This window comes from Lynx rufus, unplaced genomic scaffold (assembly GCF_022079265.1).
Source record: "Lynx rufus isolate CCGP_SWC_20201006 ecotype Redwood Valley unplaced genomic scaffold, mLynRuf1.p SCAF_14, whole genome shotgun sequence".
NCBI classification, from domain to species: Eukaryota; Metazoa; Chordata; class Mammalia; order Carnivora; family Felidae; genus Lynx; species Lynx rufus.
The window spans coordinates 53,739,639-53,764,423 of NW_025814828.1; the positions used below are offsets into that span (position 1 = coordinate 53,739,639).

At 35.4% G+C, this 24,785-nt stretch overlaps 1 protein-coding gene across 1 annotated transcript in view; it reads right to left on the reverse strand.

The window, feature by feature from the left end:
- Positions 1-24,785, reverse strand: part of POF1B (POF1B actin binding protein) — a 118,597-nt gene that overhangs the window by 65,104 nt on the left and 28,708 nt on the right. The window contains exons 3-4 of the mRNA XM_047075802.1: positions 12,765-12,866; positions 7,989-8,171 (exon numbers count right to left, since the gene is read on the reverse strand). Coding sequence (XP_046931758.1) covers positions 7,989-8,171; positions 12,765-12,866 — 285 coding nt within the window. The remainder of the gene's footprint in view (positions 1-7,988; positions 8,172-12,764; positions 12,867-24,785) is intronic.

The window sequence follows — 24,785 nt, forward strand, 5'->3', positions numbered from 1 at the left end:
ATCTTCATAGGTACTTTAATAAAGAAAAGTTGCATTATACAGTACCTGGTACATAGAACATTTTCAATAAATGTTGACACTGAATTGAAATGTATTATACAACAATCACAATTCTAAACTGAAGACTTTACTCATAACAACAGTTCTGTACTTGAAATAAAGGCCTAATTTAATTTCCTACGTAACTAAACCTAGGCAGCAAAATGTTACAATGAGAAAGAATGGAAATTGGAGCCAAAAATGGAGATCCCACTTCCTAGTTGAAGGTTAAGTATATTGCTTACCTCTATGAACTTCAACTATAAAATGTAAATAATTTATTACCTATTTGATAAAGTTACTGGAGATATCACATTTTTTTGGTAAATTGTTAAACTATCATATAAATTAGTGGTTTTATTTAACCTAAGGCAAATGGACAATTGGCTATTCAAATAGTGATAGAAGGAATGGAAGACAATTGTAAATTTTCTATAAAAATCTCAACTGCCTGAGAGTAGAGACACAGTCTTTATATCTTTATTTAATTCCACCATCTAGCATAGTACCTGAGTATTGCAGATGCTAATTAAACATTTGTTGCAAGGTAAGTAGCGAGAAAGTTGTAATAAAAGTTGTAATTGGGCTAAATGTTAAATATAATAGATGGAAAAGCACTATATGGAAGAGGTGCTTTAACACCTTGAGTGAAACTTAATCAAAGTTGTCCTCATTCCTCATTGGGTGTGTGTGTGTGTGAATTTTGACATTATGTTATAAAATAAGATGATTTTTCCACTCCCAACCAAGTGGAAAAAGGTAGGTTGTTTGGATTGTCATGTTAGAATGAATACAGGTGATTGAATTTGTAACATTTTGTGAAAGCTTAGATTATTCTCTCTGACTAGAAAAAAATGTATAATATTTTCCTATAATACAAGTGACTATCAAGAATTCATAAAACTTTTTCTCATAATGGACACTTTTCACTAATCATGTTTCCCCTTTTCTTCCCCTATGGTTTCAAGAAAGCTCAGAGCCAAGTATTTAGCCCAGTTTTACTAGTGACATGGAACTCTGTGGCCTGTTTTTCTGTGTACTCTCTTTTCCTTCTGGGGTTATTACTCCATTATATTTACACTGTCCCTGACATCTATTTGTACTCTATTACCTCTTATTCTCTTGAGCTACTCAAAATCCTTTTTTTTTTGTTTATTTATTTTGTGAGACAGAGATTGAGCACGAGCCGGGGAGAGAAAGAGAGAAAAGGAGGGAAAGAATCCCTGGCAGGCTCCCATGGAGCCCGACATGGGGGTCGATCTCACAAACCATGAGATCATGACCTGAACTGAAATTAAGAATAGGACATTCAACACAAGGAGTCAGCCAGGTGCCCCCAAATTCTTTTATTCCTTTTTGTAATGAAGTAGGATATATACAAACAAAATTAAATTAATTTTTTAAAGTTTTATTTATTTAAGTGATCTCTACACCCAACATGGGGCTTGAACTCACAACCCTGAGATCAAGGTTCGGATGCTCTACCGTCTGAGCCAGGCAGGGGCCCCTCAAAGAAATTGATTTCAAATGACCATGTATTTTTTAATGCATAACTTCTTGGTAACACCTTTGTCACCACATTTTTCTCTTTTCCACTTCTCTGTCATTTCTATATTCCACCATTCTTTAGTATGTAATTTATTCAAGGAACAGAACCACATTTTTATGTAAGGTAAACCATTGAAGGAACTCACTATGCATATGCAGTAGCTCTTTTAATGCAATTTATCTTATATTCTAACTTTTTTTCTTAAACCAAAGTCTAAAATCTATACCCACAAGCCACATTCAGGATTTAAAAGATCTCAGTGGCATGATCCTTTTCACTCATTCAGCACACATTTAGTGAGAACTTATTAAACACTGTCCTAAGGTACACTTCTAAGTGCTACTGGAAAATATACATACATAAGATACTATCTTCTCTCTCAAGGGCTTTATGGTCTTTTAGAAGAGCTAAGACATGTACCTAAATAACTTTAATGTAAAGAATATGTTGACCAATTAGTAAGGGCTATAAAGAGGGTCACAGATCAAATACTAAGGGAGTTATAAGAAGGACACCTAACCTTCAGCTCTATGGGGGGGGGGTATAAATAGGAAGAATCTTCAGACTATAACAACTGATTAGGTTTGGAGTGGCAAAGGAAAGGGAAAGTAAAAAATAATGCTAAATTCTAATCTTTGTGATTAGGGCACTGAAGATATTAATATAAATAGGGGACATAAAATGAAAAACTATTATGTGGTCAGTTGAAGGTGACTATGGGACAGCCAAGTAGAGATGCAACTAGTCCATTAAAAATGATGAACTAGAGCAGAGGAGAAAAGTTTTGGGAGTTGTCCATGTAAAGATAATCATGTGCAGTTGTCCATGTAAATATTGCAGAAGTCAAGATTTTATATCATATAGTCAAGCGAGAGAGGGTAAAGAAAGGAGAAGGAAGCCAAGGACACGTTCTTGGAGAAAATCACCTGATGAAAGAACAAAGTGTGGTCCCCCAGACCAGGAGTTTTAGGGTAATCAGGGAACTTAGAAATGCAAATTATCCAGTTCCAGCAATCTCTATTTAAGCACACCCTCTAACTGATTGTGGTACACAATAAAATGTGAGTTCCAGTAGCCATTCTCAGTAGAGGGTAAAAACTACATGCAGAGAGGGAGAGAACAGCAGTGGAACACAGAGCATGAGGAGGGTGGGAAAGATAAGGATTAGATTTTGAAGACTGTGGCAGAAAGTTAATTAGAATTAATTGAAATGAATTTCTAGCAACAGAGGGGGTCCAGCAAGATAGAGACAATCTGTTCTAGACTAAATTGGCCTAGTTTGTGGACTTTCTCTAGATTACAAAAGTCAAAATCTAGGGGCAGAGAAAATGGATGGTAGTCTACCCAAAAGTAAGGGATCAGTAAAATGAGGACAGTAATCAGAGAATGCAACATAAATTTTAAGGGTTTCTAGCAAAAGCATTGTTGGATGAAAATGGAGTCCAGTCTGGCTTGGAACTGAGGACTGGAGACCTTGATGAGGGTGAAGTTTAGCAGGAATGAGAGTGTAGAAGATGAAGTAAAAAAGTGATGATAAGAAAAACAGACATTAAACAGTTTCAAGTGATGAAGTTCAAAGAGTGGCCAAAATCTGTGAGGGCTGAAGATGTACTGGAAATGAAGAAATTGAGGATGATAAAGAAACATGAGGACAGAATGTGGGAAATATCACTGATATGAGCGATGAAGTTTTCATAGATGATTCCAGGGCAGGGGTTAGCAGGAAGTGGACAGAAGATTGTAAGTGTACCAATGAAGCTGTCAAAATATGGGAAGAGTAACGAGGCCAGTAGATAGTGACAATTCAAGCCAAGAGGTATGCTGTATATAGTTTGCAGGGTTTTAGAGAAAGGAGGTGGCTGATCAAAAATCCCAGAACACAAGAGTGTATAAAATTGTATTGAGAAAAGAATTAGCAATAGATATATAAAAAACAAAACAAATGAAAAAAATAGGGAATTATTAACAACAAAAAAATAGTTGTGTTAATAAAGAAGCAAAATAGTACACAAATTGGTTCTGCAGTAAATAATATTTTCATAGCATTAAGAAACACTGAATACTGTTTTAGCCAGAAAATGGGGATTTAACTATATTAGGATGATGGAAGGGATGGAAACAGATGGATAGGGGATGAATAGAACTAAATCCTTATGTATCAGCATTATCAACAGATAATATACAACATTGCTACATCACACAATATCATAGGAATTTGCATATTATTTAGCTGTATGGAGGTAAATATGAAAAGAAAAAGCTAAAATTTGAAGATGGTTGCTTCTGGAACAAGTTTGGGACAGGGAATTGCTATAATATGCCTTTTAGTACTATTTGAACTTCTAAGCTATATACATGTATTACTTTGATTAAAAAATAAAAACTATTTTTTGAAAGAGCAAATAAGTAACAATTCTTGTTCACCACAAAACAAAGAGTACAAAAGGGAACCAGTGCAGGAGGTAGCAGGAGACAGACAAGGGTGGAGTTTGGAAAAGATGGGTCCAGAATAAATATGTATTGAATTTTTGGAAGGGATAAGCAAGGGGTAGAGGTTTGTGCAAAAGAAAATTCATTTTCAATTCACTTATTCGATGAAGAAAACAAAACATACAAAGAGGGACTTAAGCTACATTTTAGTGAGAGAGAAAGCAGGAAAAACTGCCGAGTTTATTGAGCTAACCAGCCTAGAGATTCCATCATTAGTGAATGACATGTTAAACATTGTAGCAAGCTTCCTGTATAATTGCCAGAAAAAGCACCTGACATTAAGATTTGTACTGTCTTGATGCTGACAAAAATTGAATTTTCAAGTAATGGGAGATAGGCATCACAATTTGGAGTATTTTCATTGACAATAGCAATATCCAAGTGAGGGAATGGAAGGAAAAATAAAATAAGATAAAAAACAGTGAGGGAGGCAAACCATAAGAGACTCAAATATAGAGGACAAGCTGAGGGTTGCTAGAGGGGAGGTGGGTAGGGGGATGGGCTCAATGGGTGACGGGCATTAAGAGGGCACTTGTTGGGATGCCCACTGGGTGTTATATGTAAGAGATGAATCACTGGGTTCTACTCCTGACACCAATACTACACTGTATGTTAACTAACTTGAATTTAAATTTAAAAAAAGTAATCACCATAAAAAAATCATCATTACATAAGCACTGGGCGTTATACATAAGTGATGAATCGCTAAATTCTACTCCTAAGATAATATTACACTATATGTTAACTAGCTGGAATTTAAATAAAAACTTGAAACAAACGAACAAAATCATCTTAAAAATGTAAAAAAAATTAAAATGAAAATATTACAGTGGGAATCAATTTCTTCTATTGATGTTTTGACAGATTTGGAGCCTGGCATTGGGGAACAAAGAAGATACAGAATCAAACATTTATTTCAGCATCTGCTATGTACTTGACTCTAAGCTGAGTACATTATATATTTTATTGTATCTAATACAATAAATGGGGAAATTGGGTTCTAGTTAAGTCAATTATCTCAGTCTAGTTAGGTTAGTTACCTAAGATCATGCAGCCCAGCAGAGGCAGCTTTTATAAACTAAAATAATTGAATTGAAATCTTTGTTCTTTTCACATTCTTATGCTACCTCCAAGTTACAATTTAATTCTAAACACAAACTAAAAATGGGCCAACCTTTAGTTTTAAGAAAGTCCAACCTATATCTGCTTTATAACTCATTAAAGAGACTCTTCCACACATATGGACGAGACATTTAAAAATCAAGGAGCCTAGATGGGAGAACTCATTTTCTTCTCTCCTTTGTTTATGGGATCTGTACAACCAGATGATCCCATCTTCACTCTGACCAGGGGTGGATCCAATCCTATGAAATCCATACAAGTGAAATTACTAGCTCTATGCTTCCCAGGGCACTATCTTGTTTTCAGAAGCACTGCAACTTTTTCCTCAAAAAATATTGAAAAGTCAGAAAAATTTAATCTATACAAAAAACCTTCAGTCTTTAACAAAATTACATCAGAATCTCAAACCAAAGTATACATAATAAAACAGAAACTAATATATTAGCAATCTAACTCTTCCCATTTTCTAAATAGACAGTATCTAGTCTAGTCAAATGCACTATTAGTCATACTAAGCTGGTAAAAGGATATCATAGTATCACCACTGACACTAGACAAGATTTTTAATCCTGTGGTATTCTTCCCCATCTCTGATCATTATCCCTCACTTTATTCCTACTGTTATTATTATAGCTTAAGTTTTACACTTGAAATAGCTTCTAATAATCTCTGCAAATCTTTTTCCGTGGCATTTTTCATGTTGTAGACTTTATAGTTTATAAAGCACTTTCAACATATGTTTTTATTTAGACTTTACATCATCAACCCTGTGAGGTCGACATTACTACCTGAACTTTTATGGATGAGGATGTTTCTGAGAGATTTAGTATTTATAAAAACACACAGTTTGAAAAGTACAAAGCCTGGGGCTGGAACCCAGGTCTTCCTTCTCTGAAGCTAGTCCACTTTCTGTTATGTCACCAATACCTCTCTACTGGCAGGCTCTTAATCCAGTGCTCTATTCACATTTCCATTATTGATAAAGAACTCTCCTCTCTGTATGAATTCTGACTCCACCACATACTAGCTGTGCAAAACTTTGCAAGTAACTTAACCTCTCTGAACCTCAGTTTCCTTACCAAATAAGGGTAACAGTAAGGGCAATAAGGGCAACAATAACACCTTCCTCAACTGATCATTGTGAGAAGAAAATTAATCAATATCCCAATCTATCTTGTATAAAATTTGCTAGGATTAACCTCATAAGGCATATGTATCAATATTTTCCTACTTAATAGCCTTCACTTACTCTCCATTGCCTACCAAATAAAGTACAAATTTTTAAACTTAACATCCAAGGACCTCATGATATGGCCTTAATGTACCATTTTAACACTATACTCTAGTACTCCTCATTTCATGTTTTCCTTTCAATACAAACTGAATCACTGACATTTCCTGAAACCCAAAAGGTACTTTCCCAAATCTATGACTTTTTTCATGTAATTCCCTCTTCTCAGGATGTCATCTCCATGCCACATCACAATACCATATATTGAAATTCTCACTTTTCAAAGTCCACGTCAGTTCCTATCTCCTCAATAAAGCTTTCCTTGATCTGCCAGCAGAAATTAATTTCTTTTCTCTTCTATTCCCAAAACACATCGCCTGTTCCTCTTTTATGACAGACAACACATTGCTTTGCATCATGTTTTATGTGTTTGCCACTTTCCCCTATTAGACGGTAAGCACCTACAAGAAATGTGACAATGTCTTACCCAGTTGTGTATTTCTCATAGTACTTGGCATGAAGATTTAATGTTTATGAATAATAATTACTACTAAAAACCAATAATTACTATTTGTTAAGTACTTACCATTAGCACTCAACTATGGTAAGTGCTTAACATGTAAAATATAATTTGTTTTTACAATAACCCTATAAGAAGTGATCAATAGGGGCGCGTGGGTGGCTCAGTCAGTTAAGCAACCGACTTCAGCTCAGGTCATGATCTCGCAGTTCGTGTGTTCGAGTCCTGCATGGGGCTTTGTGCTGACAGTTCATAGCCTGGAGCCTGCTTTGGATTCTGTGTCTCCTTCTCTCTGCCCCTCCCCCACTCACACTCTGTCTCTCTCTCCATCAAAAATAAATAAACATTAAAAAAAATTAAAAAAAAGAAGTGATCAATAAATCTCTACTCTATGATGAGGAAACCGTAGCAAAGCAAAGTATTAGATTGAACTGTATGAAATTGTTTCTATTTGATCAACATTGACCTATAAAAATGACAATTTCAAATGATTTCACATAATAAAATGTTTTTAATCATTATTGCTAATCCATTTAATGTAAGAAGTTCAAGACCATCTGAACCATATTTTAGAGTAATCCTAGACCACAATATTTCCATACATGATATTCAAAGAAAAGATACTTTTAGGCTTTTTTTAGGTTGGAAAAATATGAATTTTGAATCTTTTATGGTTATTTTTTCCAATATGACCAAAGTAGATAAAATTATTTCCAATTCATTACTCATTTAAATACTATACCTCATGAAAATATTTAATATTGCACAACTGTAGAACCAATTTTAGAACTGAGGATCAGCTAGAAATCAGGTATTCATTTTTCAGTTTATAACTTCCTTCATAGATTTCATGCATTAATAGACCTGAATTATTTTGTCTTCTGAGAGGAAATAGAAAATTTTGTTTTAAAGATGCCATAAACAAAACACAAATACCCCAATATTTTGATGAAAGTTCAATGTGAGTGGCTATAAAGTGGTGTGAGAAGAGTTTAAAAGAGTTATTTCAGTTTTATAAGCAAATCAGTTGATCTTACCTGGTCATGTATATGGCTTAATCCACCATGGTACAACTCATTTCCAGTGTTTGTAGAAATTGAATCAGTTCCCGTGATGATTTGGATTTGTTGGCTAGACTGGGATTGTTGGCAGTGTGGAGAGTGGATGATCTGGGGCTGTTGGACAATGTGATGATGGCATTGAACCTGTGGATAGCATTCCTAAAAAAACATATACATGCCAAAATAGCCACTGAGAATAAAAATTACTAATCAAGAAAACCCACTGAATCCGTTTTTTAAAATTTAATGTGTTCTTTCACAAGATAATTCAAGTCCTAGGATAGTTTTAATATGTGATATATTGTTTTTTAAAATTATTTCATTGGGAGAAAATGTATTGAATTCTATTTTGTTTGATCAGGTGGCAGTGACCATCCAAATACTTACTTAAATTGGCCAGGGAATTGCATGTTCTGGTTAAATTAATATTCCAGCTATACTTAACACTAAAACTATAATGAATATTAATATTAACTATTCTTTGATAATTCACCAGGCATTTCAGGATCTAATTTCATAATAATATTATCATACTGAAGATTTAGATGTAAATAATATTAGAAAATAATATAATGTAGTGATTTTCAATTTCAGGAAGCATATTAGAATCACAGTGGGGCAGGCAAAATTCTTATGCTTATGAAAATCAAGCATGAATTAAGAAAAAAGCTTGGAAAACAGTGACTGAAGCTCCAGATCCAGAAAACAGGTATTCTAACTCTGATTCTACCACTTACTCTGTGATCTTGGGAAACTGTGTATGCAATCTTTATGAGCCTCAATTTCCTCATTTGCAAATGTTGAGATAATATGTGTCTCATTGGACTGCTATGAGGAGTAAATGAACTGATGTTTATAAAATGCCTAGTACAATGTAGGTGGATAATAAATATTTATTGTTATTATTATATTATTTCTTTATTATTGTCACCTTCAACTTAATCATCATCCACCCCACAAATTTTTCAGGTAGAAAAAAATCACTGAGGTCCAGAGAAGTAAGATGATTTACTTGTAATGCCACGACTAATTCATGGAAAAATTGGGATTGGAACTCATGATTTCTAGTTCAGAGTTCTTTCAAAATATAAGGTTGAATTTTTACTGACCTCAAAATAGTCTAGAGTTGTTTTTAAACTATATTTTTGCTATCTGCTTGTTTTTTGTTTTGTTTTGTTTTGTTTTGTTTTGTTTTGTTTTCTGAGAAAGTATAGAGCCCAGAGTAAGAAAGGATATCTGGTTGTTTCAGTTTTGTGGATTTCAGGCATACTTGCATTTCCTATATTATTTTGTTATTATTCTACTTTAATAACAGTCATCTGAAAACCAGTTTTCAAAGAAAAACATACTCTATTTTGAATCATAATGCTACATTAATGCGCATGCATTTACTTTGAAAGTATAAATTCAATGCTCTATTTCCTTTTGACAGCGGAAAGCTGACCTGCATTAATATAGTAAACCACTTCAAATTTTATGTTTTTTATGTGGAACAATTTTCAAATTATATTAAATTAAAAAAGCAAGATGCACAAGAATGAATATACTTTGCTACCTTTTGTATAACATTTTAAAATAAACATATGTGTATATTTACAAATATACATAACTGCTTTTAAATGCATAAAGCAAAACTCTTAAGGGTGACTGCCCCTGGCAAGAGGAACTGAGAGACAAGGGTGTTAGTATAGAGAGGCTTTTTTTTTTCACTGTGTACATTTTTTATTCTCTTTTTACACTCTTTTTGTACCTTTTTATACTTTTTATTTTTGAAAATTTTAACATGTACACAAATTATCTTTTTTATGTGTACAAAAATTATTTTTAAAGAAAGAAAAATACATAGAGAAACATATTTTACAAATAGAAATTACTTTCGTAGTCGGTAATAAAGGTCACAGAATCATTTCATAGAATCATTTTCTCTAGGATCTTTTCAAGTGCAACTCACTTTATAAATATGCTAGCACTAAGATCTCTACAGTTTAGAAGTCAGGCTATGTACTATCAACCATTTCTGTACAAATTGTGTGGGTTAATGTATTATCTATTCTTTTATGTTATAAAATATCTTCATACGTTGTATTAGAATAAAGTCACTGTGACAGTTTGAGAAAAACTTCACCCACTGGGAAACTTATACACTACTGAAATAGAATTCCTCCTGAAAACAAAATTAATGTGTTCCTTAAAAAGCAAGTTAGGAAACACTTTGAAAGACACATCAATACAGAACAATAAACAAAGCAAAACTCATTTTTCAATCATCTTCCTTTCTTAATATATCAGTTGACTCTTGAATAGAATGCTGACAGTCTCTCCATCTGGGTTGTCTTGTGGTTTCCCTGAGCCTGTCTGGCCTCTGAACCACTCAGTATCATTGAAGTCTTAGACAACTTTCAGTTTTCAATTCTCATACCTGACTACTAATGTTATTGTTCTAAAACAAGATATTCATACATTACTCATACTTTTGAAGTGTACCACAAGGTGAATTTTTAATGTACAAAATCTCAAACATTTCTGATTTATTATATGTTTTGTCATCTTTGATAGAGGAAAAAATACACAAAGTACAATTCATATGAACTGGATAATTATCTTGTAACTGGTACCAATTTACCACCCTTCCATGACAAAGATCTCTTTTTTGGTCAGGTCTCATCTCTTAAGAACTAGTGCTATTTGAACTAGTCTCATGTGATATTAAACCATTTCATCCGAACTCTGGCTTTATCCAGCTTGTCTTACATCTCTATCCAGCATCTCTATCACTGAGGAAACTCAACTAGGTCAAAAAGTTGTAGTTTGTTCCATATGTATGGTTCCTTTTACCTTGGGAAGTCTGCCATGGCAGTTCCAAAACTCCCAAGTCATTTAAGTCATTACTAAAAAAATGGGCATAAAAAAGTAAATATTCAAATTGATAATAAGTAATAGTAGTGTTCTTTCAAAGGAGTTCTTTAATTGTTCCAGATTTACAGCAATAATAATGTACAGGATATTCAATCTTTTCCTCTAGGAACCAAGACTTAGAAAATCTTTATCCTTTTTGAGACAAGAAATTAGAAGGAACCTGAAATGATGCATCTCAAACATTTTTTATTATGTAAAATGTGTCAAACTTATTGTTTTGTCAGTCCAGTTGGACAAAGGAGAGATGTTATAAATTTATAGCTTGAGGAAAGTGCCCCTTGAAGAACTGACACATTTGATGAAATTTTTCTATTTGGCATCATAATATCCAGAAATATTCTGCTGTTCTTCTGAAAGATAGGCGTTCAATACATACTATACCATACCCTCTAATAAATCCAATATTCCAAGCAGACCAAAGTCTTAAAGGTTTGGATGTTTATGGTTCTGACAGTTTACACTATTTTATTTTTAATGAGCATCAAATAAGTAATAATGTATTAATTCCTATGAATCTTGTAACAAGTGCCCATAAATACTTATAAAAAGAAGATGTGTTCTCATGCCAAGAGAATTAAAAAGAATTTAGTATATTTTAATGTTTAATTTGTATATGAGAAAAATGATTTTGTGATAAAAATTTATTTGATATTATTTCACTGTCTGTTGTAGGTTAAATTGTGCTGCTCCCACAAAAAGCGTATGTTAAAGTCTTAACCCTTATACCTCAGAAAGTGACCTTGTTTAGAAACAGATTTTTTTTTTTATGAAATAAGACCTTCATAGAATTAAGAAGTTAACACAAGTCATTTGCATGGTCCTAATCAAATATGACTGGTATCATCATAAAAAGGGACAATCTGTACACAAAGACAGACATGCACAGACAGAAGATGATATGACAACATACAGGGAGGATGCCATGTGAAGATGGAAGATTAAAGTTATGCATCTACAAACCAAGGAATGCCTAAAGTCACAAGAATCTAGGAGATAGGCATAGAAGAGCTCCTTACCTAAAGGCTACAGAAGGGACCATGGCCTTGCCAAAACCATGATTTCATACTTCTGGTCCTAGAACTATGAGACAATGAATTTTCGTTGTTTTAAGCCATCAGACTGTGGTACTTTGTTACAGTAGCCTTAAGAAATTGATACACTGTTCTAGTTCAAGCATGTCCAAAAAACAAGTCCCAGGCTTTGTCTGGGCTGGACATGCTTTGTATCCACTGAGAAGATCAATGTGAAACCTCTGCTGGTTACAGTAAAAGCTCTGCTTGAAGGAATGGTAGCTCTATATGCCATGAAACTACCATTGCCCTGCTAGTTTTAAATGTTATATACTTGGTCTCTCAGCCAAATTTAATTAAAATTTTAAAATGTGACTTGAAATTTAGTTTTCTAGACTTTTATAGTATTTTACATATATGCTCATACATATTTTTCATTTGTTCATTGAAAATTCAATTTGTATTAAGTGAATTAAGACAAAGTTATAATGCTTTAAATTATAATTTTTGTGAGAGCAGTTTGAAAGAAACATACAAAGGTTTGGGGTATCTGTATTAAATTCAGATTCTACCACTAATTTTCTATGTGACTTGACATATTTTTACCTGAGTTTCCCTTTCAGTAAAATAGGGACAATAATACTTCACATGAGAAAATGAATATGAAAGTGTTAAGGATGATCTGAAGGGCTGTAGACATAATAAGGTATTATGACTCATAGTGATCTTGCTTAGCACTTGACAGTTGAGTGTCATTTTAACTCTATTAAAATACTCATGATTCAAAAGTATACAGTTAATAAGCTTTAAAACAGATTTTACATACCTGATCCATATTTAGCTTCTCTACTTTTCTTATTGTTTTTTCATAAATAACATTATTTCCTGGGAAGAAATGGCCTCCTCTTAGGAATGGAGAAAGTGGTTCCTATAAAGACAGTAGTGACTGTGTTTTGTTTTGAAAGGTACCTTTTGAGAGAAACCTTAACTTAAGCAAATATCTAGTATCTAATAAAATCTGACTTAGTGGCAGACTTTAGGAGAGTGGAATGACATCCCAATAAGGTTTTGAGAGATGTAAGGAAAAACCATAAAGATAGTCTATTTTCTCAAACAGAGCAATCTGGATTCTCTTACTACATTTTAGGCTTAACAGTGTTTTAAGAGAAATTGGAAGGAGGTGAGAAAGATATTTTTTTTCTGTTTCTGAGACAAGATATAATGAGTTTCCTCTGAAGTAGACAGGCCTGAGGTCAACTTCATTTAAGTTGAGTTCACTGGCAAGTTTCTTTCTATGCAAAAGTATTATTGGAGAAATGCAAAACAAACAATTCACTACTGCACTGCAAAGTAGGTAGTAGAACTATATTAAAGATTTTTTTTCCCGGAACTTAGCTTCAGTGATTTTGAAGTGTACAATTCTTACTTGTGATTATAATCAAAGCTAAATCTCTCTGTATAACATATGTTTTGAATACCAAGAACAGAGTAGAGGCTTTAAGAGCCACGTATCCCCATATAATCAACTAAGTTAATGTAGGATTATCCAAGCATTTAAAAGATGTCAGCCAATGAAATAAAGGCTGGTGACAGGTCCAAAATCTGAAAGAAACCAAGGAAGGAGTAGTAAGAATCAGACCAAGAGTTTAAAATAAATGCAATATTTCTATATTTCTTTCCCTTCTTTCAGTTTTCATACGAGTCTACTTGTATGGGGGGAGTTGAGGATGTTTTGTTACAAAGAATAATTGCATTCATTTATTTTTGTAATACAGGGGAACAGTGTGGAAGGAGATTGACTAAGTCTGCTACCAGTTAATGTGTTTAAAACCATTTCAGAATTGGGGTGCCTGGGTGGTTCAGTCGGTTAAGCTTCCAACTCTTGGTTTCCACTCAGGCCATGGTCTCACAGTTTGTGAGTTCAAGCCCTGTTCTGGGATCTGTGCTGACATTGAGGAGCTTGCTTGGGATTCTCTCTCTCTCTCCCTCTCTCTCTCTTCCTCTGCCCCTCCCCCACCCATGTTCTCTCTCTCTCTCTCTCTCTCTCTCTCTCTCTCTCTCTCTCTCTCCTCTCTCTCTCTCTCTCTCTGTCTCAAAATAAATAAATAAGTCAACTTAAAAAAATAAAAAGACCATTTCAAAATCAACAAAATATGGTAGCATTTTTGTTATCTGCTATCATAAAAACTCTTAAACACGGTTGGATAAAAACACTGGTTGTTGAGAATGTAAGACACCCTTGAATCCAAAGGTATATACTTCTTGTATTCAAGTTTGAATAAAATGTACTTTAACTAAATGTTCCTGGAATACTTAAGTGAAACAAATATACAAGTGATTAAATTTAGTTAGCTGATGAATTGTTAAATCTAAAGATGGATATATTTAAAAAGATTCCCCTAGAAGCTCTTTTGTATTTGTTTGTTTTTGTAAAAAAAAAAAGCCTATTTGCAAGCATGTAACACACGTTTATGAGTTTACTATGCACAATATACTTTGCTAAGTGTTACAAGGCATGAATCAAACTTAGATTATTACCACAAGCACTGAATATTGATCAGTATTCATTAAACTATAGCCAGCAGCCTATTTTTATAGTATCTTCAATAAGAATGATATGTAGATTTTTTTAATGTTTGTTTTTATTTTTGACACACACAGAGAGAGACAGAGCATGAGTGGGGCAGGGGCAGAGGGAGAGGGAGACACAGAATCTGAAACAGGCTCCAGGCTCCGAGCTGTCAGCACAGAGCCCAACACGGGGCTTGAACTCACAGACAGCGAGATCATGACCTGAGCTGAAGTCGGATGCTCGACCGACTGAGCCATCCAGGCGCCCCATGAATGGTATTTATATTTTTCAAGGACTGTAAGTGCAAAGAAGGAAGACCAAAACCCTATGGGGACAGCAAAGTCTAAAATATTTACTATTTTGCTCTTTATAGGAAAATTTTGCTGATGTTTGGTCTGGATGATATATGAACATAAACATACAAGGTAGAAAGAAACAAGTGCCTATAAAAAGTATAGAGAAAGAACTTATGGGATGGAATTCAGAAGAGGAAATATTGAATTCCATCTGGCAGTACTCAGGCTACTTGGATCAGTGGCATTTGAAAGAAGGTTAAGGTGGGCTTTGCATATAAGGAGATGGAAGAGAATGGTATTCCAATTGAAGTCAACAGAGTAAGTCATGACACCAAGGCTGTAAAAGTATAAATTATATGTAGGGGACACAATTGGCAGATGGAACTTGGTTCTGAAAGCAGTGAGAAGTCTTTAAATGCTTTTAAACTGGGATGTGAGGTGAATGTAAATCTACTTCAGGAAGATTAGTTGGAGAAAGGAAAGAGTACAGGTGAGGAGACTAGTTAAGATATTATACTAAATCTCCAAGGATAGTACTTTCCAAAGATGACTCTAAGATCTTAAACCTGAGAAATCTACTATATAACCCATGGTGTCAAAAACAGGAAAAGTTGAGACATATTGAATTTCATGTGCTCCTGGTAAGAATCTATGTCTGATTCATGTTTTTATTCCTCATAACAGTACATATACAGTGCATAGTAATCCTTTAAACATGTGTTAAACTATTGCAATGAATTAGCAAATAGACTTTTACCTAAATGTGTAGGTAAGCATTCGGGTTATATTGATCTCCAGAACACAGGTGAGTGGAGATTTCGTGGCTATAGTTCTAGTTCTAGACTTCAGAAGCATATGCTCAGAAGTTCTTGTTAAAATCATGCAACTTCTGAAAGGTCAAGTGAAGATCAAAGACATAACTACATAAGCCTTAATGGATATGAGGATCAGAAGAGAAAATGGAAATCAAATTAAGAGAAGAAAAATTTTCAAAAAACATTAGAAAGGTGAGTGAAGGTATAAATGCTTCAGAGAGGTCAACAGGTGAGAATTCCAAAGCAGATTGGATTTGGACTACTATAGTTCCACTGGATCTGACCACTAAAATTAGTGGAAGAAGGTATCATGGAAAAAAAAATTCTGGAGTCATAAAACCTATATTCATTTCTGCCTCTATCACCTACTTGCCATGGAAATGTAAGCAAGTCATTTACCTTCTTTGAGGCTCAGTTTCTTTATAATAGAAATAGTAATGCAGAATACATTATATCAAGCAAAAGAATGTATTTTAAAGTACCTTTAATCTGTGACTTTAATTACAAAAGACATTGGTTTGCAATAATATAGTAATATAATAATTTGAGAGTGAGAGAGAGTACAAGCAGAGGAAGGGCATAGAGAAAGGGAGACACAGAACCCGAAGTAGGCTCCAGGCTCCAAGTTGTCAGCACAGAGCCCAGCGGAGGGCTCAGACTCACGGACAGCAAGATCATGACCTGAGCCCAAGTCGGCCGCTTAACCAACTGAGCCACCCAGGCGCCCCAGTAATATATTTTTAAGTCCATACTGCTTTTAAAAATTTTTGTAAGAACCTTGTTAGAAATTTTCTAAGATATCAACCTAAAGTATATACAAAAGTATGGGGCACCTGGGTGGCTCAGTTGGTTAAGCGGCTGACTTCAGCTCAGGTCATGATCTCACGGTTCATGGGTTTGAGCCACACATCAGGCTTGTACTGACAGCTCAGAGCCTGGAGCCTGCTTCTCATTCTGTGACTCCCTCTCTCTATGCCTCTCCCCTGCTCATGCTGTCTCTCTCTCTCTCTCTCAAAATAAATAAAAACATTAAAAAAATTAAAGTATATACAAAAGTAGGCTTATTGAGGGCAAGGACTGTATCCATCTTGAATACCCCATAGTGAATGAATAGATAACTGGATGAGAAGAGATGATATGAACATTTATCTTAAGGATATAAGCACCTTCTAAGAGGGGAAAACAAATTTATCAAAAGCATGAAAATTTCTCTTGTTCACTATAAATGCCGAACCATTAATATTTTTAAGAAAAAAAATGGTTTAGGGGCGCCTGGGTGGCTTGGTCGGTTGAGTGTCTGACTTCGGCTCAGGTCATGATCTCACAGTCCGTGAGTTCGAGCCCCGCGTCGGGCTCTGTGCTGACAGCTCAGAGCCTGGAGCCTCTTTCAGATTCTGTGTCTCCCTCTCTCTGCCCCTCCCCTGTTCATGCTCTGTCTCTCTCTGTCTCAAAAATAAATAAACGTTAAAAAAAAATTTAAAAAAAAATGGTTTAGGTGCTAACAGTGTTGATTCTCTCCAAAATGTGTGTTTGGACTTATTATTTTATATGACTTACTGAAAAAAAAATTCCAAATTAAGGGGACTATTATTTTCCAAAAATATGTAAAAGAGTACAGCCAAATTTTACTATATTTGAATAAATCATTCTGAGTCAAACAAATCAGAAAAATAAATTTAATTAGAAGTCTTAGATTTTTCACAAATGAGCTGTTAGACAGTTTTACTACTTGGGCAGCTTATTTTTTTTATCTGTACATTTGAATTGGTGCTAGATCCACCCTAAAAATTAATAGGTGTCTTCAAATCTGGCTGATCTTATCATTTTAATGGATACTTTTAGAACCTCTGATAGTAGTTCTCACATCTAACAAAGTGCATAATCCCCAGCATCTAATTTGCTGTTCCCAGGCCATGAAACCTTGCTGGAGAAAACTTTAAAATATTTGCTGATTTGACTCAGTGCAAATTCAAGTTATCTAACTTTGAGAGCCCCTCCAACCTTCATGGTCATACTTCTATTTATTAAATTCTCTATAACTGTGGTTACAATTTTTTCATTTTCCTTAATTCCCTATGCTCATGTTCCCTCATTCTCCTCAATAAGTAAATTGAGAAAACCAAGATCTATTCAGTGAGATTCCTCCATTTTCCTCCCTACTTCAAATCTCTCTTCAATTTCTGCTCCTTCCATTTCATTACCAAGAAAGACATACTCTTTCTTTTTTCCTGAAGTCACTTTTCAATCTATACCTGGAATCTTATCCCCTCTTTTCTCTTCCAGAATTGTGTTCCATTTGTACCCTTTCTCTGTGGCATATTTAATCTTATTACTGGTTCTTTCCCTCTGTCTATAAATCTCTCAGATCTCCAAGTTTCTCTTTTCTCCTTTAGCTACCATCCCATCTTTCTTTATTTTGGTCAATATCTTTCTTAGAAGAGTAATCCTCACTTATTTCCTCCACTTCTTGATCCATTCACCCATCTACTTTTTCCATCTGGATTTTGCCTCCCAAGTATAAGGAACCTGCTCTCTCAAATATCACCATTAGTTTCTTAATGTTCAAACTCTCTACGGCCATTTGGTCATTTGAGACAGTTGACCACATCCTTTCCCTATTTGTTTCAGTTTCTCTGTGTTCACATTTCTCTCTGACAACTCCTCTGCCCATGAAAGTGGCTCCTTTCTATTTCTGTTAAAGTAGACATTTCTCAAGGTGCTATACCTCAACCCTCTCCATTATCCCTTAGTTTTCTCACTCATTCTCACAGCTACAATGACAATTTACAGAGGAATAATTCCCATGTCTCTATCTCAAATGTGACCTTTCTTCGGGTCATTTTTAACTACCTGTGTGGTCATTTTCTATTCCATGCACCTCAAACGCTACTGATTCAAACACATCTCAGGATCTACCATCTTTTCCATATTTGGTATGAAAAGACCTGAGCAAGTCACACTTATTTAAGCTTTAATTTCCTCATTAGTAAAATGATAGCAGTAACCATGTTAACTGTCAAAATACCTTAAATAACAAAATAAATCCTTCTCTGATTTCCCCAAACCAATGTGTTATCTCCAACTCCTGGAATTTCAATAAGACTTCATCTGTAATTCTCTCATGGTATCTCTCATACACTCTACCATGTATTTTATATAGCTATTTGTGGACATATCTTATTTCCCTTGCTGAGAGGAACTGTAAGCTCTTTTGGTATTGGAACCATGTCTTGTTTCCTTTTTTACCCCAATTTAAAGGCTATACAGTGCCTTCCCCACAATGAGAAAATTAATAAAACTGATTAATATCAATTGGATTCTATCTACTGATGGAAAAAACATATATTCTTCATTTCTAGATCAACTTATATACCAGAATGCATAAATCTTTTGACTAAAATGAAAATAGATGGAAAATCAAGAAGATAAGGAACTACCAAAAATAAAAAGGCTGAACAGAGGGAGAAGAAAATCATAATGAGAGAAGTAGAGTGACATCAGTTTAATTATAGGGAGAAGTGAAGATTAGAGAAGCTGGGAGGTGAAAGAGGATAAAGTTGCCATTTGAGGAGGCTCAGCTTATTATAAATATTGTAATTAAGCCAGAATCTTCTCCTGGGGGAATTTAAAAGAGCAAGCGAAAAAGCATATACTTAGATAAATAAAATGGGGAATATATCTAAATAGGATTTTCTTTTTGTTTTGTTTTGTTTTTATTTTTTTATTATCAAATTTATTGTCAAATTGGTTTCCATACAACACTCAGTGCTCATCCCAACAGGTGCCCTCCTCAATACTCATCACCCACCCTCCCCTCCCTCCCACCCCCCATCTACCTTCAGTTTGTTCTCAGTTTTTAAGAGTCTCTTATGCTTTGGCTCTCTCCCTCTTTAACCTTTATCTTTTTTCTTTCCTTCCCCTCCCCCCTGGACTTCTGTTAAGTTTCTTAGGATCCACGTAAGAGTGAAAACATATGGTATCTGTCTTTCTCTGTATGACTTATTGCACTTAACATAACACTCTCCAGTTCCATCCACGTTGATACAAAAGGCCCATTTCATTCTTTCTCATTGCCACGTAGAATTCCATTATGTATATAAACCACAAAGGGCCATATTTCATTCTTTCTTATTGCCATGTAGTACTCCATTGTGTATATATATAAACCACAATTTCTTTATCCATTCATCAGTTGATGGACATTTAGGCTCTTTCCATAATTTGGCTATTGTTGAGAGTGTTGCTATAAACATTGGGGTACAATTGCCCTATGCATCAGCATTCCTGTATCCCTTGGGTAAATTCCTAGCGGTGCTATTGCAGGATCATAGGGTAGGTCTATTTTTAATTGTTTGAGGAACCTCCACACTGTTTTCCAGAGTGGCTGCACCAGTTTGAATTCCCATCAACAGTGCAAGAGGGTTCCCCTTTCTCCACATCCTCGCCAGCATCTATAGTTTCCTGATGTATTCATTTTAGCCACTCTGACTGCTGTGAGGTGGTATCTCAGTGTGGTTTTGATTTGCATTTCCCTGATGAGGAGTGACGTTGAGCATCTTTTCATGTGCCTGTTGGCCATCTGGATGTTTTCTTTAGAGACATGTCTGTTAATGTTTTCTGCCCATCTCTTCACTGGATTATTTGTTTTTCAGGTGTGGAGTTTGGTGAGCTCTTTATAGATTTTGGATACTAGCCTTTTGTCCGATATGTCATTTGCAAATATCTTTCCCCATTCCATTGGTTGCCTTTCAGTTTTGCTGATTGTTTCCTTTGCTGTGCAGAAGCTTTTTACCTTCATGAAGTCCCAATAGTTCATTTTTGCTTTGAATTCCCTTGCCTTTGGAGATGTATCAAGTAAGAAATTGCTGTGGCTGAGGTCAGAGAGGTTTTTCCTCTAGGGTTTTGATGGTTTCCTGTCTCACATTCAGGTCTTTATCCAATTTGAGTTTGTTTTTGTGAATGCTGTGAGAAAGTGGTCTAGTTTCAATCTTCTGCATGTTGCTGTCCAGTTCTCCCAGCACCATTTGTTAAAGAGACTGTCTTTTTTCCATTGGATATTCTTTCCTGCTTTGTCAAAGATTAGTTGGCCATACTTTTGTGGGTCCAATTCTGGAGTCTCTATTCTATTCCATTGGTCTATGTGTCTGTTTTTGTGCCAATACCATGCTGTCTTGATGATTACAACTTTGTAGTAGAGGCTAAAGTCTGGGATTGTGATGCCTCACACTGTTCTTCTTCTCAAATATTACTTTGGCTATTCAGGGTCTTTTGTGGTTCCATAAAATTTTAGGATTGCTTGCTCTAGATTCAAGAAGAATGCTGGTGCAATTTTGATTGCGATTGCATTGAATGTGTAGATCACTTTGGGTGGTATTGACATTTTAACAATATTAATTCTTGCAATCCATGAGCACGGAATGTTTTTCCATTTCTTTATATCTTCTTCAATTTCCTTCATAAGCTTTCTATAGTTTTCAGCATACAGATATTTTACATCTTTGGTTAGGTTTATTTCTAGGTATTTTATGCTTCTTGGTGCAATTGTGAAAGGGATCTGTTTCTTTATCTGTATTTCTGTTGCTTTATTATTAGTGTATAAGAATGCAACTGATTTCTGTACATTCATTTTGTATCCTGCAATTTTGCTAAATGCGTGTATCAGTTCTAGCAGACTCTTGGTGGAGTCTATCAGATTTTCCATGTATAATATCATGTCATCTGCAAAAAGTGAAAGCTTGACTTCATCTTTGCCAATTTTGATGCCTTTGATTTCCTTTTGTTGTCTGATTGCTGATGCTAGCACTTCCAACACTATGTTAAACAACAGTGGTGAGAGTCGACATCCCTGTCGTGTTCATGATCTCAGGGGGAAAGCTCTCAGTTTTTCCCCATTGAGGATGATATTAGCTGTGGGCTTTTCATAAATGGCTTTGATGATGTTTAAGTATATTCCTTCTATCCTGACTTTCTCCCGTCTTTTTAATTAAAGGATGCTGAATTTTGCCAAATGCTTTTTCTGCATCGATTGACAGGATCATATGGTTCTTATCTTTTCTTTGATTAACGTGATGTATCACATTGATTGATTTGCGAATGTTGAACCAGTCCTGCAGCCCAGGAATGAATCCCACTTGATCATGGTGAATAATTCTTTTTATATGCTGTTGAATTCGATTTGCTAGTATCTTATTGAGAATTTTTGCATCCATATTCATCAGGGATATTGGCCTGTAGTTCTCTTTTTTTACTGGGTCTCTGTCTGGTTTAGGAATCAAAGTAATACTGGCTTCATAGAATGAGTCTGGAAATTTGCTTTCTTTTCTATTTTTTGGAATAGCTTGAGAAGGATAGGTATTATTTCTCTTTGAATGTCTGGTAGAATTCCCCTGGGAAGTGTCCTGGACACTTATTTCTTGGGAGATTTTTGATAACTGATTCAATTTCTTAGCTGGTTATGGGTCTGTTCAAGCTTTCTATTTCCTCCTGATTGAGTTTTGGAAGTGTGTGGGTGTTTAGGAATTTGTCCATTTCTTCCAGGTTGTCCAGTTTGTTGGCATATAATTTTTCATAGTATTCCCTGATAATTGCTTGTATTTCTGAGGGATTGGTTATAATGATTCCATTTTCATTCATGATTTTATCTATTTGGGTCACCTCCCTTTTCTTTTTGAGAAGCCTGGCTAACGGTTTATCAATTTGCTTATTTTTTCAAAAAACCAACTCTTGGTTTCATTGATATGCTCTACAGTTTTTTAGGTTCTATATTGTTTATTTCTGCTCTGATCATTATTATTTCTCTTCTTCTGCTGGGTTTGGGGTGTCTTTGCTGTTCTGCTTCTAGTTCCTTTAGGTGTGCTGTTAGATTTTGTATTTGGGATTTTTCTTGTTTCTTGATCTAGGCTTGCATTGCAATTGTTTTCCTCTCAGGACTGCCTTCGCTGCATCCCAAAGCGTTTAGATTTTTGTATTTTCATTTTCATTTGTTTCCATATATTTCTTAATTTCTTCTCTAATTGCCTGGTTGTCCTATTCCTTCTTTAGTAGGGTGTTCTTTAACCTCAATGCTTTTGGAGGTTTTCCAGACTTTTTCCTGTGGTTGATTTCAAGCCTCATGGCATTGTGGTCTGAAAGTATGCCTGGTATGATCTCAATTTTTTATACTTATGAAGGGCTGTTTTTTGACCCAGTATGTGATCTATCTTGGAGAACGTTCCATGTGCACTCAAGAAGAAAGTATATTCTATTTCTTTGGGATGCAGAGTTCTAAATATATCTGTCAAGTCCATCTGATCCAATGTCTCATTCAGGGCTCTTCTTTCTTTATTGATCCTGTGTCTAGTTAATCTATCCGTTGTTGTAAGTGGGGTCTTAAAGTCCCCTGTAATTACCACATTCTTATCAATAAGGTTGCATATGTTTGTGATTGTTTTATATATTTGGGGGCTCCTATATTCGGAGCATAGACATTTATAATTGTTAGCTCTTCCTGATGGCTAGGCCCTGTAATTATTATATAATGCCCTTCTTCATCTCTTGTTACAACCTTTAATTTATTGTCTAGTTTGTCTGATATATATATGGCTACTTCAGCTTTCTTTTGACTTCCAGTAGCATGATAGTACTCCATCCCCTCACTTTCAATCTGAAGGTGTCCTCAGGTCTAAAATGAATCTCTTGTAGACAGCAAATAGATGGGTCTTTTTTTTTATCCATTCTGATACCCTATGTCTTTTGGTTGGAGCATTTAGTCCATTTACATTCAGTGTTATTATAGAAAGATATGGGTTTAGAGTCATTGTGATGTCTGTAAGTTTCATGCTCTTAGTGATGTCTCTGGTACTTTGTCTCACAGGATCCCCTGTAGGATCTCTTATAGGGCTGGTTTAGTGGTGATGAATTCCATCAGTTTTGTTTGTTTGGGAAGACCTTTATCTCTCCTTCTTTTCTAAATGACAGACTTGCTGGATAAAGGATTCTCGGCCGCATATTTTTTTGCTCATCACATTGACGATTTCCTGCCATCCTTTCTGGCCGGCCAAGTTTCAGTAGATAGATCCGTTACTAGTCTTATCGGTCTCCCTATATATGTTAGAGCACGTTTATCTCTAGCTGCTTTCAGAATTTTCTCTTTATCCTTGTATTTTGCCAGTTTCACTATAATATATCGTGCAGAAGATCAAGTCAAGTTACGTCTGAAGGGAGTTCTCTGTGCCTCTTGGATTTCAATGCCTTTTTCCTTCCCCAGTCCAGGGAAGTTCTCAGCTATGATTTCTTTAAGTACACCTTCAACACCTTTCACTCTCTTTTCCCCTCTGGAATCCCAATTATGTATATATTATTGCGTTTAATTGTGTCTCTTAGTTATCTAATTCTCCCTCATATGCCTGGATTTTTTTATATCTCTTTTCCTCAGCTTCCTCTTTTTCCATAATTTTATCTTCTAATTCACCTATTCTCTCCTCTTCCTCTTCAATCCTAGCTGTGGTTGCCTCCCTTTTATTTTGCAGCTCATTTATAGCATTTTTTAGCTCCTCCTGACTGTTTCTTAGTCCCTTGATCTCTGTAGTAATAGATTCTCTGCTGTCCTCTATACTGCTTCCAAGCCCAGCGATTAATGTTATGACTATTATTCTAAATTCACTTTCTGTTACATTGCTTAAATCGTTTTTTGATCAGTTCATTAGCTGTCGCTGCTTCCTGGAGTGTCTTTTGAAGAGAATTCTTCTGTTTCATCATTTTGCGTAGTTCCTGGAGTGGTATGGAACTGCAGGGCACTTCCCCTGTGCTGTTTTGAATAACTTTCGTTGGTGGGTGGGGCTGCAGTCAGACCTGATGTCTGCCCCCAGCCCACTGCTGGGGCCACAGTCAGACTGGTGTGTATCTTATCTTACCCTCTCCCAGGGCAGGACTCACTGTTGAGTGGTTTGGCCCTGTCTGGGCTACTTGCACACTGCCAGGCTTGTGGTGCTGCTTCGATGGGATCTAGTGTATTAGCTGGGGTGGACCAGCAAGGTGCACAGGGGTGGGAGGGGCAGACTCAGTTCACTTTGCTTTCGGTGGTCCACTTCAGCAGGGTCCCTGTGGCACCAGGAAGGAGGCAGACCCGTCGGAGGGATGGATCCACAGAAGCACAGTGTTGGGTGTTTGTGCGGTACAAGTAAGTT